General features: G+C 40.4%; 1 protein-coding gene across 3 annotated transcripts in view; it reads right to left on the bottom strand.

Annotated features, from left to right (window-relative positions):
• Window positions 1-14,815, bottom strand: part of LOC126458470 (regulatory-associated protein of mTOR) — a 336,732-nt gene that overhangs the window by 271,098 nt on the left and 50,819 nt on the right. For all 3 annotated transcript variants that reach the window (XM_050095547.1, XM_050095548.1, XM_050095549.1), the window contains exon 4: window positions 8,296-8,442. In XM_050095547.1, coding sequence (XP_049951504.1) covers window positions 8,296-8,442 — 147 coding nt within the window. The remainder of the gene's footprint in view (window positions 1-8,295; window positions 8,443-14,815) is intronic.

Here is a 14,815-nt window from a genome sequence, read left to right as displayed (position 1 = left end):
GGATCATGTACTGGGGCAAGAACTTGCGTCTAAACTGATAATTTATGTAGATGACATTTTGGTTACAGGGCAAAATTGGGAGGAACATTTTTCGATTTTGAAGTCAGTTTGTGAAAAACTTAGAAAAGGGGGGATGACACTGAAATTAGAGAAATGTAAATTTGCAGTTTCTGAATTAAAATTTTTGGGTCATGTTGTCACAGACAAGGGAATTTTGGCAGATCCAGAAAAAATTAAAGCAATTTCAGAAATTCCTATTCCTAAGACTAAAAAACAATTAAAGTCGTTCTTTGGGTTATGCGGTTATTACCGAAAACATATAAGTGATCAGAGTCTGAATGCACCATGTTTAAGTCAGATACTTAAGAAAAACACTGTTTGGGTTTGGGATAAAAGTTGTCAGGAAGAATTTGATAAAATTAAGCACGAGTTGAGGAAGCAACACTTATTACACAGACCTGATTTTAATTTACCATTTTGTTTGACCACTGATAGCAGTAATTATGGGCTTGGAGCAGAGTTATTTCAAGAAAGCGTAGAGAATGGAGTTAAGATACATTGTACCATAGCATTTGCAAGCAGAATGTTGCTCAAGCATGAAAAAAATTATACAGTCACAGAGAAGGAACTTTTGACAATTCATTGGGCTTTTACAAAATTTAGAATTTACCTTATTGGACATAAAACCATAGTATTTTCGGATCACAAAGCTTTGAGTCACTTACAAGAGTGTAAATTATACCACAGTAGATTGACCAGATGGGCAATATTTCTGCAACAGTTTGACTTTGTAATCAAACACATAAAAGGTTCTGAGAATGTCGTAGCTGATTCACTTTCAAGGTTACCAACAGGGGGAGAAAAGGAGATTTTTGAACAAGAGGAGGAAAAGCAATTTAAAATTAGATACCTGAAAAGGGTGGAAAATGAGAAAACAATTAGAGCTATGTGTAACAAAATTAGAAAAAATCAAAATTTGGATCAGAGTTGGAAATTAATCAAAGAATGTTTAGGCAAGAAGGGGTATGAGAAACTTAGATTCTGATAACTGGAAACTGTATTGGCCAGAGGCAGATGCTGATCATTTACATACATCAAAGTTTTGGTCATTGTAGGATACAGAAGTGCATTCAAAAGATACAAGAAAATGTTTATTTTTACAATATTGGAAAGAAGTTAAGAAAAGAATTGGCAACCTGTGACAAATGTCAGAGAGTTAAAGTGAGCAATCCGGAAAAACTTTTAGATCTTATCGCAGTGGACTTATATGGAATGTTACCAAAGGTGGTCACTGTTACATATTTGTTATGGTAGATGTATTTTCAAAATTAATTAAACTATATCCAGTGAAAAAAGCTACTAGCCATGAAATTATAATAAAAATTGAAAGAGATTATTTCGCACAGGTGGGTAAACCAAAAGCTATATTATCAGATAATGGTTCACAGTTCACCTCTAAAATTTGGAAAAAGTTTATTGAAAGATCAAAATTGAAGCATATACTTATATCTGTTTATTCTCCATCCACCAATCCTGCAGAAAGATATATGAGGGAAATTGGGAGACTTTGTAGAACCTACTGTAGCCATAAACATCCAACCTGGATTGAGCACATTCGAAATTTTGAAGATATTATGAATAGCCTACAACATAGTTCCACAGGATTTTCACCGTATGAGATTATGTTTAATATTAGACCTCCAAATCTTATATCAGAACTTATTGAATTTCCTAAATGTGCACCTGTAACTATGCAAGAGAGAGAAGATATTGTCAGGGAAACTATGACGAAACAAGGGGAAAAAGAGGAATAAAAGACATAACAATAGGGTAAAATTAACCACTTTCAAAATTGGGGATCTTGTTCTGGTCAAATCTCATGAAAAATCAAAAATGTTAACTTCAGAAATTAAAAAATTCTTTGATATCTATATTGGGCCTTTTGAAGTCATAGAAAATCCACACCCTAATGCGTATCGTTTGGTGTATCCTAAGTCAAAGAAATTATTTGGTCTCAGGAATGTTGTCTCTTTGAAACTATATAAACAGAAATCATAATTTCAAAATTTAAATAACCTATTATCATCTAAAACAAAAGTCCTCCACTGGAATATGCTTGTTAGAACAAAACTACCTGTACAACCAAGTATGTATACACTCCTGGAAATGGAAAAAAGAACACATTGACACCGGTGTGTCAGACCCACCATACTTGCTCCGGACACTGCAAGAGGGCTGTACAAGCAATGATCACACGCACGGCACAACTGACACACCAGGAACCACGGTGTTGGCCGTCGAATGGCGCTAGCTGCGCAGCATTTGTGCACCGCCGCCGTCAGTGTCAGCCAGTTTGCCGTGGCATACGGAGCTCCATCGCAGTCTTTAATACTGGTAGCATGCCGCGACAGCGTGGACGTGAACCGTATGTGCAGTTGACGGACGTTGGGAGAGGGCGTATAGTAGGCATGCGGGAGGCCGGGTGGACGTACCGCCGAATTGCTCAACACGTGGGGCGTGAGGTCTCCACAGTATATGGATGTTGTCGCCAGTGGTCGGCGGAAGGTGCACGTGCCCGTCGACCTGGGACCGGACCACAGCGACGCACGGATGCACGGATGCACGCCAAGACCGTAGGATCCTTCGCAGTGCCGTAGGGGACCGCACCGCCACTTCCCAGCAAATTAGGGACACTGTTGCTCCTGGGGTATCGGCGAGGACCATTCGCAACCGTCTCCATGAAGCTGGGCTACGGTCCCGCACACCGTTAGGCCGTCTTCCGCTCACGCCCCAACATCGTGCAGCCCGCCTCCAGTGGTGTCGCGACAGGCGTGAATGGAGGGACGAATGGAGACGTGTCGTCTTCAGCGATGAGAGTCGCTTCTGCCTTGGTGCCAATGATGGTCGTATGCGTGTTTGGCGCCATGCAGGTGAGCGCCACAATCAGGACTGCATACGACCGAGGCACACAGGGCCAACACCCGGCATCATGGTGTGGGGAGCGATCTCCTACACTGGCCGTACACCACTGGTGATCGTCGAGGGGACACTGAATAGTGCACGGTACATCCAAACCGCCATCGAACCCATCGTTCTACCATTCCTAGACCGGCAAGGGAACTTGCTGTTCCAACAGGACAATGCACGTCCGCATGTATCCCGTGCCACCCAACGTGCTCTAGAAGGTGTAAGTGTAGGTGTAAGGTGTAAGGTGTAAGGTGTACCCGGGCCAGCAAGATCTCCGGATCTGTCCCCCATTGAGCATGTTTGGGACTGGATGAAGCGTCGTCTCACGCGGTCTGCACGTCCAGCACGAACGCTGGTCCAACTGAGGCACCAGGTGGAAATGGCATGGCAAGCCGTTCCACAGGACTACATCCAGCATCTCTACGATCGTCTCCATGGGAGAACAGCAGCCTGCATTGCTGCGAAAGGTGGATATACACTGTACTAGTGCCGACATTGTGCATGCTCTGTTGCCTGTGTCTATGTGCCTGTGGTTCTGTCAGTGTGACCATGTGATGTATCTGACCCCAGGAATGTGTCAATAAAGTTTCCCCTTCCTGGGACAATGAATTCACGGTGTTCTTATTTCAATTTCCAGGAGTGTATTTGCACGTATAAATTAATAATTTGAAGTCATGTGTTAATTGAAACTGATGAAAAAACACTGTTGTAACAAAGAATGAGAGAAAGATTTATTTTTACTTTTTTACAAAAAAAAAGTCTCCCTAGTGAGCATTTCTGAATTTTTCTAATTTTTGGAAGCTAAGTCTTTCCTGTGGGTGAAGGCACGCATGTGAGGACATGCATGCAAAGGTATAAGTTTCAAAACCAATTTTAGATAAAGCCTCATGATATATGAGCAATTTATTGTTCTTTATACTGATCTGGGGAGCGAAATTACTCTTCACAAGAATGTGACTTGTAGTAATATTGTAGTAGAGAGGCATGTGTACATAAATAATTGCAAAAATTTAGATAATACTGATGTATCTTTAGCTGTACAAAAAAAAAAAGAAAAAAGAAAACCATAAGCAAAAAAAATACAAAATAAAAAAAACATGAGTAAAAAAAATTTTAAAAAGAAAATCATAAGCAAAAAAAATATACAAAAAAAACCATGAGTAAAAAAAAAATTTAAAAATCAGAAGTTATATATACACACACACACACACACACACACACACACACACACACACACAGGGCTATTACAAATGATTGAAGCGATTTCATAAATTCACTGTAGTTCCATTCATTGACATATGGTCACAAAACACTACAGATACGTAGAAAAACTCAAAGTTATGTTCGGCTGAAGCCGCTCTTCAGGTTTCTGCCGCCAGAGCGCTCGAGAGCGCAGTGAGACAAAATGGCGACAGGAGCCGAGAAAGCGTATGTCGTGCTTGAAATGCACTCACATCAGTCAGTCATAACAGTGCAACGACACTTCAGGACGAAGTTCAACAAAGATCCACCAACTGCTAACTCCATTCGGCGATGGTATGCGCAGTCTAAAGCTTCTGGAGGCCTCTGAAACGGGAAATCAACGGGTCGGCCTGCAGTGAGCGAAGAAACGGTTGAACGCGTGCGGGCAAGTTTCACACGTAGCCCGCGGAAGTCGACGAATAAAGCAAGCAGGGAGCTAAACGTACCACAGTCAACGGTTTGGAAAATCTTACGGAAAAGGCTAAAGCAGAAGCCTTACCGTTTGCAATTGCTACAAGCCCTGACACCCGATGACAAAGTCAAACGCTTTGAATTTTCGGCGCGGTTGCAACAGCTCATGGAAGAGGATGCGTTCAGTGCGAAACTTGTTTTCAGTGATGAAGCAACATTTCTTGTTAATGGTGAAGTGAACAGACACAACGTGCGAATCTGGGCGGTAGAGAATCCTCACGCATTCGTGCAGCAAATTCGCAATTCACCAAAAGTTAACGTGTTTTGTGCAATCTCACGGTTTAAAGTTTACCGCCCCTTTTTCTTCTGCGAAAAAAACGTTACAGGATACGTGTATCTGGACATGCTGGAAAATTGGCTCATGCCACAACTGGAGACCGACAGCGCCGACTTCATCTTTCAACAGGATGGTGCTCCACTGCACTTCCATCACGATGTTCGGCATTTCTTAAACAGGAGATTGGAAAACCGATGGATCGGTCGTGGTGGAGATCATGATCAGCAATTCATGTCATGGCCTCCACACTCTCCCAACGTAACCCCATGCGATTTCTTTCTGTGGGGTTATGTGAAAGATTCAGTGTTTAAACCACCTCTACCAAGAAACATGCCAGAACTGCGAGCTCGCATCAACGATGCTTTCGAACTCATTGATGGGGACATGCTGCGCTGAGTGCGGGAGGAACTTGATTATCGGCTTGATGTCTGCCGAATCACTAAAGGGGCACATATCGAACATTTGTGAATGCCTAAAAAAACTTTATGAGTTTTTGTATGTGTGTGCAAAGCATTGTGAAAATATCTCAAATAATAAAGTTATTGTAGACCTGTGAAATCGCTTCAATTTCAAAGATGAGGTGACTTACCGAACAAAAGCGCTGGCAGGTCGATAGACACACAAACAAACACAAACATACACACAAAATTCAAGCTTTCGCAACAAACTGTTGCCTCATCAGGAAAGAGGGAAGGAGAGGGGAAGACGAAAGGAAGTGGGTTTTAAAGGAGAGGGTAAGGAGTCATTCCAATCCCGGGAGCGGAAAGACTTACCTTGGGTCTTTAAATATGTCTGCTTGTGTCTGTATGTGTGGATGGATATGTGCGTGTGTGCGAGTGTATACCTGTCCTTTTTTCCCCCAAGGTAAGTCTTTCCGCTCCCGGGATTGGAATGACTCCTTACCCTCTCCTTTAAAACCCACTTCCTTTCGTCTTCCCCTCTCCTTCCCTCTTTCCTGATGAGGCAACAGTTTGTTGCGAAAGCTTGAATTTTGTGTGTGTGTTTGTGTGTCTATCGACCTGCCAGCGCTTTTGTTCGGTAAGTCACCTCATCTTTGTTTTTATATATAATTTTTCCCACGTGGAATGTTTCCTTCCATTATATATATATATATATAGAGGGAAACATTCCACGTGGGAAAAATATATCTAAAAACAAAGATGATGTGACTTACCAAACGAAAGCGCTGGCACGTCGATAGACACACAAACAAACACAAACATACACACAAAATTCAAGCTTTCGCAACAAACTGTTGCCTCATCAGGAAAGAGGGAAGGAGAGGGAAAGACGAAAGGATGTGGGTTTTAAGGGAGAGGGTAAGGAGTCATTCCTTTTTTATATATATATATATATATATATATATATATATATATATATATATATATATATATATAAGGCAAATATATAGAAAAAAAAAACACTACACTACATATGTCCAGTATCATTTTTACTGTACAATATGTAAGCATAATGAAATTAACATTAATATAAAAAAAATTTAAATCTTATTCTAGGAAATGAGTTTTACCTTTCTATTATTTTCAATCTGTATGCTGTATGTTAGAATATTTCTCATGTATGTTTTATACCGTGTATATTTGTCATGTCAAATAATTTCTTTACTTGAATTTTTTGTGTATGAGATTGATGGGGAAGAATCATTGCAACAACAGCCAGTAACAAATCCACAGATTCAAAGAGTCCAAATTTGGAAGAGGTTATCAGACTGCATCATTAATGTACTAATTGTGTAATACAGATCCATTACTGAGAGTGGTCGGGATTTTGTTGTATATGTCCATAACAGCAAAAGCCCTGGGGAGCAGTTGTAATAAGATGCATTGTGGAATCATACTTCCACTAGACAACTGAAGCCAAGACCAATATCGCCTTGTAAACATCTAACGGAAAAGGTACTGTCACGAAATATGCCAAATTTAAGTAAATAAAAAATAGTGAGCATATTTCAACTTTGTGTCTCTGTCGGGAGACCATATTTCAGCAGTACCATCACAGCATGGCCGTTTGGGTTAATGCTACAAGGCCAGATCAGTCAATCATCCAGAACGTTGGCCCTGCAACTACTGAAAAGGCTACTGCCCCTCTTCAGGAACTACACGTTTGTCTGGCCTCTCAACAGATACCCCTCCGTTGTGGTTGCATCTGCGGTACGGCTATCTGTATCGCTGAGGCATGCAAGCCTCCCCACCAAGGGCAAGGTCCATGATTCATGGTTCCCACCTACACATTTCAAACTGAGAAATGCTTGGATCAGCGGAGGTGACTCAGGTTGAATCAGGTTATAAAGCAGTGGCTGAAACCAACCACATCAAATAGAACAGCATGCTATGCAATTTGTAGTTGTCATTCATGCGGGTGGATACCTCATGCAGGGTCACAACCACATAAAGCACTATGCAATTGTTACAGTGAATTTGGTATAGATGTGACTGATTTCAGAAATGGGTTTGTCTTTGATAGACTCGGTAATGGGAGCTGAGTCTTGAGGAGAAGATGATGAGTGTAGTTACAGAACGATCTTGCACTTCAATCGTCAACTGGTGTTTTATGATTATAATATTTTTGTGCATCTGGCAACTGTCACAAAAAACGTCTGGTTATATTACTCAATACTAGCTGAAAGAATGGAATTACATTCTCCAACAACTGCCTATCATCTTGTCCTGAAATGAGGGGTATTTTCTCCACTATATTTTCTATCCCTTTCAAAGTGGTATTCTACTGCCTTTTCAACCTATGCAACATCAATGTCTTTTCTTACAAGCCTCAACCATTCACTAGTCTGTATACTTCATTCACACCAACCACTGCCCCATTTTATGTCTACCTCTCCCTTCCCATTCAGTCTTTTGCTCCCTGTTAAATTCCTAATTCATTCTGTGTAACCCATCCTTACCTCTTTCTACTCTGGATTCTCCACATTCCACCTGTAATTTTTTTCCCCTTTCTGTTCCACACTGTGGGATTATAGTCATTCCTGAAGGTAGGTACATTTTACACCCTGGCATGATATATCTTAACTCTCACTCCCTTCTCATTCCTCCCTTTCCCAACATTATGCCCAGCAGTTTCCCTATAATACATGGCTTTTATGATATAAAGCAAATCTGGAGAGGAACTGGCTACATGACTAGCCCATGCTAAATATTTACCTTCACCTCACCACTTTAACTTCCTAAAACTGCACTTGCAGCAGTAAGGGCGCAGTAATTCTGGGAATGAGACAGAAAGACTGCTTCACTTTATCAGAGAGCTGTACTAGCAACAGTATTTTTCAGTAAACTGAATTAAAAAATAATGTGGAGTCAACTTACCTTGTATTCCTTTTCATGCTGATCAGCAAACTGTTTAAACGAGTCAACTATGATTCCTGCATTTGAGCAATCATAGATGTAAATAGATGGTGCTCCCATCCATGTCTGAAGATCATAAACTGACAGAGGAATGTACTGAGTATAGGTCTGAAAACATAGAAACCTTGTATGAGCTGCATAAAAAGCATATCATAGACTTTGTAAACAGTATTACATACGCAAGCTTTTGGAACCAGTTGCTCCTTCTTCTGGCAGAAGGGATGAATGGGAAGGAAGAGGGGTGAAGAAAAAGTACTGGTGAGGTTTAGGAAAAGGGATAGAGTTTCGGAAAGTCACCCCGAAACCTGTGTCAGGCTAGACTTACTGGATGGGTGAGAAGGAAAGATAGATTGTTGTGGACTGCACAGGGCGAGATTTGAAAACTTTGGAGCTTAAAGGTGGAAGAAAGGGTAACATGCAAGACAGAGATTACTGCTAAAATATCATGTATGAGTTAACAAGAGTGAAAAGCTAAGGGCACTGTATGTGTCAGAGGTGGAAGAGGGATGACAAAAAACACACAGGTCAGAAAACGAAGGATGTAGAAAACTAAAACTGTATGAAGAAAGAAATTGTAACTGTGAAGAAATACTGAGACCAAAGAAATTAACATAAATTAAGGCTAGGTGGGTGGTGAGAACCAAAGACACATTTTAGTGCCAGTTCTCACCTGCAGAGTTTTAAGACACAGGTTTCGGGGGGAAGAATCTAGATTGCATGAGTGGTGAAACAGGCACCAAGGTCATGACTGTCATGTTGTGGAGCATGCTCTGCAACAGAATATTTTGTGTTGCCAGTACACACCCTCTGCCTGTACCTGTTCATTCTAATTGATAATTTGTTGGTAGTCATGCTGACGTAAAAGGCCAATCAATGTTTACATAACAGGTAGTGGCAGGAGGGTGCATAGGGCAGGTCTTTCACTGAAGACAGGGACAGAGGTAGGAGCCATAGGGTAGGGAGATGGGTGCAGAAGGAGCATAGGGTCTGACATGGACACTGTGGAGATCAGGAGGGTGATAAAAAGCCATTCTAGGTGCGGTGGGCAAAACCTCAGACAGAATGGACCTCATTTAAGGACATGATTTTAGGAAGTCATGGCCTTGTCAGATGTTTAATACATTGCAGCAGGATAATGCTGGGTGACAAGTGGTGTACTTGTAAGCTGTTTTTTGGAGGGATCAGCAGTACCAGGATTGGATGTGATAACACAGGAATCCATTTTTGAACTAGGCTGGTGGGGTAATCATGTCCAGTGAAGGCTGAGGTGAGAACGGTGGTGTATTGCTGAAAAGAGTCTGCATCTGAACAAATATGTTCGCCTCAAATATCAAGGCTTTATGGGAGGGAATATTTGACATAGAAAGGATGGCAATCATCAAAATGTAAGTACTCTTGTTGGTTAGTAGGTTTAGTGTGGATGGAATCATGTAACTGGTCTTCTGTGAGGATGAGATCAACATCAAGGAAAGTGGCATGGGATTCAGAACAAGACCATGTGAAATTTAGTTGGGAGAATGTATTTAGAGATTCCAGGAATTTTAACATGTCAGCCTCTCCGTGAGTCCATATGGCAAAGATGTCATCAACATATCTAAACCTAACCAGCAGGTGAAGGCTTATGGATCTCAGGAAAGTCCCGTCCAAGTGACCCATGAAAAGGTTAGCATAAGGAGGAGACACCCTGGTTCCCACGGCCTGTCTGTATGTCTGCCCCTCAAATGTGGTAGGTATAAAGTTGATTATGGTGAGCAGGAATGATGACACAGGCTTGAAATCAGGTGGGCACTGACTGAGGAAATGTTCAGCAGCAGACAGACTACATACGTGGGGAATGTTTGATTTCAGACAACCAAAATGGTTGGTGACTTTTATATAGGAGGGAAGTCTTTGTACTATGGGTTGCAGGTATTGATCAACTAAGGCAGATATATGTTCAGTGGGCGTTTTGAATCTAACAACTATGGGACAGCCAGGATGATATGGTTTGTGGATCTTAGGAACACGGTAAAAGGTGAGGGTGTGTGGTTTGGGTGGGGTAAGAAGTTCTATGGATTCAGGTGTTCGTCTTTGTGAGGGGCCTGATGTTTTAAGGAGGAACTGGAGGTCAGTTTGAATCACAGGGGTGGGATCTTGATGGCAGATGCTGTATGCAGAGGTGTCAGACAGCTGGCATAGGCTTTCATTTACATACTTCTGTCGGTCAAGTACCACAGTGGTAGGTCCCATTTCATCACTCTCCCAATCTCCACAATGTCCTTGTCAGGCCCTATGCTCCTCCTGCACCCATCTCCGTGCCCTATGGCTACTACCCCTCTGACTGCCCCACTGCAAGGCCTGCCCTACGCACCCTCCTACCAACACATGTACCAGCCCTGTAGTGGCAAAACACATACTATCAAAGGGAGAGCCACTGTGAAACGACACATGTCTTACACCAACTGTTATGTAAACACATCTTTTACATCGGCATGACTACTACCAAATAATCAGTTAGGATGAACAGGTACTGGTAGAGGATGTATACTGGTAACGCACAATATTCTGTTGCAGAGCATGCACTACAGCATGACAGTCAGGACCACATGTGCAATCTGGATTCTTCCGCCAGACACCTGTGTCTCAGAACTCCACAGGTGGGAACTAGCACTATAATGTGTCCTTGGTTCTCACCACCCATCTGCCCTTAATTTACATTAATTTCTTTGGTCTCAGTATTTTTCCGCAGTAACAATTATTCCTTTTTTCACACTGTTTTAGTTTTCCATATCTTTTGTTTTCTGACCTGTGTATTTTTTGTCATCCGCCCTCCCCATCTCTATCACATACAATGCACTTAGCTTTTCACTCTTATTAAGTCATGCATGATGTTTTAGCACCAATCTCTGTCTCGCATATTACCCTTTCTTCCACGTTTAAGCTCTCAAGTTTTCAAATCTCGCCTGGTGCAGTCCACGACAATCTGTCTTTCCTTCTCTTCCCGTACAGTAAATCTAGCCTGACCCAGGGTTCTGGGTGACTTTTCCAAACTCTGCCCCTTTTCCTAAACCTCACCAGTCGTTTTCCTTCACACCCTTCCTCCTCCTTCAGCCCCTCTGCTAGGAGGAGGAGCCACTGGCTCCGAAAGCTTGCATACCTAATACCTTTTATATGTGCATTTTCCTGCTGTCACTTGGTGTGTAGATTTTTTATCCATCCACTTACATTATGTTTTCAAAAATTGATTATTTTCATTAAAATACTTTGTAAGTATTTCTACATCCAGACATGTTTTGCATGAATGTCTACATTTAGTTTTCTAGCTTTTCAATTTTCTCACTACAAAGTAATAAAATTCTTCTGTTATTTATACTTGTATACAAGTAGCTTCACATGCAGTGACCTAACATGCGAGACAGTGAGATAACCCAGACTATGTTTAAAGACCGCCGTCTAGCACACAGTCGAGACTAAGTGCATCTCTAAAGTAGTTTTCCACAATATACCAAGAATACACAAACAGTTAAAAAATACAAATACAAATCACAACCAGGTGTAATACAAATACACACAACATAATTCACAGCACACGAGTTCACTCCCTCGAGGTAGCTGATAACCACAGATCAATATAAATACACACAAATTAAGTTGCCAAAACCTTGATTAGCAATTGCACATCATGATTGAACTCAGATGTCAGTGCTGCTGTTTTTCCCCAACGATTGGGCCTGCATTCTACTAAAATGCATTTATCCTGTCCTCATCTGTCATCCTCTTATCATGTGCAAGAGCAGTTCTATTTCTAACAATTAATATGGCACTTACCTCATTGTCTAGAGGAACATCAAAGAGCATTCATTTTGACAAAGTCCATAATAAAAGTCAATATTCTTTGATATAAAACAAAAGTCAATTTCACAATGCAGTAAAGGTTTGAGGTGCACAGAAAATTCACTACCCAGTCACTTTTTCTTTGTCACTTCTAGAGGGGAACAGAGGGGGTGGAAATATAGAGGAGAAGGAGAAGAAGAAGCAGCAAATTAAAAGAAAATGTAGTGATGATAATAATGGTGGTCGTGGTGGTTGTTGTTGTTGTTGTTGTTGTTGTTTTCATTATGATTTCATGACACCTAATGTGTGGTTATCAACAGCCTTGCTTAACTTGAACATGGGTATTTAGTAACCCACAAAGCCTTGGATCTCAATCAATACTAATGTGACAAGGGCACCCATACAACAAGATATCCATGCAGCAATGACCGGCTACTGAAGGATTCAAATAACCCATTGAAGATTATATAAATCTACAGGCTGAAGATGACAAAGTATCTGCACCTGAGAAAATCATATTTCTGACCACACAGGAGACATTAACATGAGCACACAGCTCACTTTTGTGATTATCAAGTGTTTCTACTCCTAAAGGTTAAGCCTAAGGAGAGAATTAACCTTCCTACTATCACCAATCTCTAAACTACCTCATGTTACTGTTTTCGCCAGTTGGGGTTATTCCACTGCATTACTTTACATAGTTGAGATATTTATTTTGAGGAACAAGTGATGTTAAGAAGATAAACAATTAAACTAAGTTATAAACAGAATCCAAAAATTATAAAACTATGTGAACTTATGAAGAATAAGTAAATGTGCCTTCCTATTAAACATTTATACACAATAAAGTTATTGATGTAAGCCAACAGTAAACCACAGAGCTAGGTTACTAGTCAACCACTGGCAAAATTCAGATGGACAATGAACTTTGCAAAACATTAAAACCTCTAGTATTTTGAGGAAGATTCTAGATGACACACAAACTATCCAACTCGTACAACAATCATCACATTGTTATTTAAAGAAGATAATTGGTTAGTTGGTTTTGGGATTTGTGTGCCCAATAACTAGCTTACTACAATCCATAAAATAATGATGATGAGCTTAAAACCACAAACAATCTAATCTAAAAATTAGAATAGTAAAAAAAAAACACATGTGATTGTGTACATTTTGTGTCACAATTATAACAGTTTATGATACTGTGAGGTCTCACCACATACATGTGTTTATTATGCATGTGCATACACAAACAGGCTCTCCTTGTTTCATAAAACAATTATAATCACAAAGTAAAATGCTTCTTAACTAAATCAGAAAGAGTTTAATAAAAGTAATGAAATTTTTATTTGTATACATCTGTGGCTCGCTGAGATATAGAATCAACCAGTACGATACACACAAAACTTCGAGCTTAATAAATTATGGAGGAGTTCAGACAAAGTACAGAATTTTAAAACCTGCATTATATTTGCCCAGGAATCTCTAAAAACAGAGAACATATCTCTATGTACTTGTAAAAATGACCTCTTGTAAAACAAATAAATTACAGCAAACTAATACATGACAAACTGTTACTGATATATCACAGGCACCTCATACCGATGTGTTCTCTCCATAGAGGATGAAGTTACGTCTTAAAGAGGCATGCACCATTCAAAGTCTGGAAAGCACTACTTCTTCACATCTCTTTGGTTGGTAGGAGGTATACCACAGATGTGTTGCTGACTGGTTATTAATCACCTCCAGCCACTGAGTCTGCTACTAACACACAACACATCTACTCAAAAACAGTACTATAATGTGTTGGGGGTAAACAATAACATTGTACATATTACTATAGGTATGCCCTGGTAGTATTACCTACCAAAACATTACACACTCTCACTATGCACAATGACTAACTTCATCACTGCAATATGAGAACTGCATCTGGTAATGTTTTGGGTTATTTCATTTGCTAAGTTTAGCTACTGAAAGGCTCACAAAATGTTTCAGAAACTGCATCAGATAAGAAACTCTCGAATCCTATGACATCCCATTGCCCTCAAAAAAGCAAAAAGTTTGCCATTAAATACAATGTGTTCATTAAGTAAGTGACTGCCAAGTACAAAACTGTGGATTATAATAGACAGTCAATTGTATACCCTGAGGTGATTACCATAAATCCTATAAAATGTCAGCTTGAAATGCAGTCTGAAGTGCAGGACTTACTGCATTCTAGGAAATTTAGACACTAGCAACAACCAAGATGGAAATTTGTTCCAACCTTGTGTCAGGACCTTCATGTTTACCAGTCTCAGATCTATCTGATACTGATTTGCTAATGCCCTAAACATCTGCAGTTCAACTGGAATGTAACACAACTCCAGCAACATTGCAGTTAGCAGGATCTGTTTGCTGCCCCCATTCCCCCTTTCTCATTCAGACATTTAAAAATACACATGGATTTGAGACTTCTTACCTTTAAAGTGCTCAGGATGTGGTAGCCGTGTCACTTTGCCATCGAATACAAGGCCCAGGAACCTCACAGGTTCCTTAAAACTGAGAATTGTCTCCCTCAGTCGTAACTGTGGCAGATTAAAAACAAGTCGGCGATGATTAAAAGAAATATATACAGTTTTTTAAGATGAGAAAAGGCATAACCAGTTTTCTTTGTTGATTCTTT

This window comes from Schistocerca serialis, chromosome 2, assembly GCF_023864345.2.
Source record: "Schistocerca serialis cubense isolate TAMUIC-IGC-003099 chromosome 2, iqSchSeri2.2, whole genome shotgun sequence".
NCBI classification, from domain to species: Eukaryota; Metazoa; Arthropoda; class Insecta; order Orthoptera; family Acrididae; genus Schistocerca; species Schistocerca serialis.
This window is presented reverse-complemented; position numbering and strand designations above follow the sequence as displayed.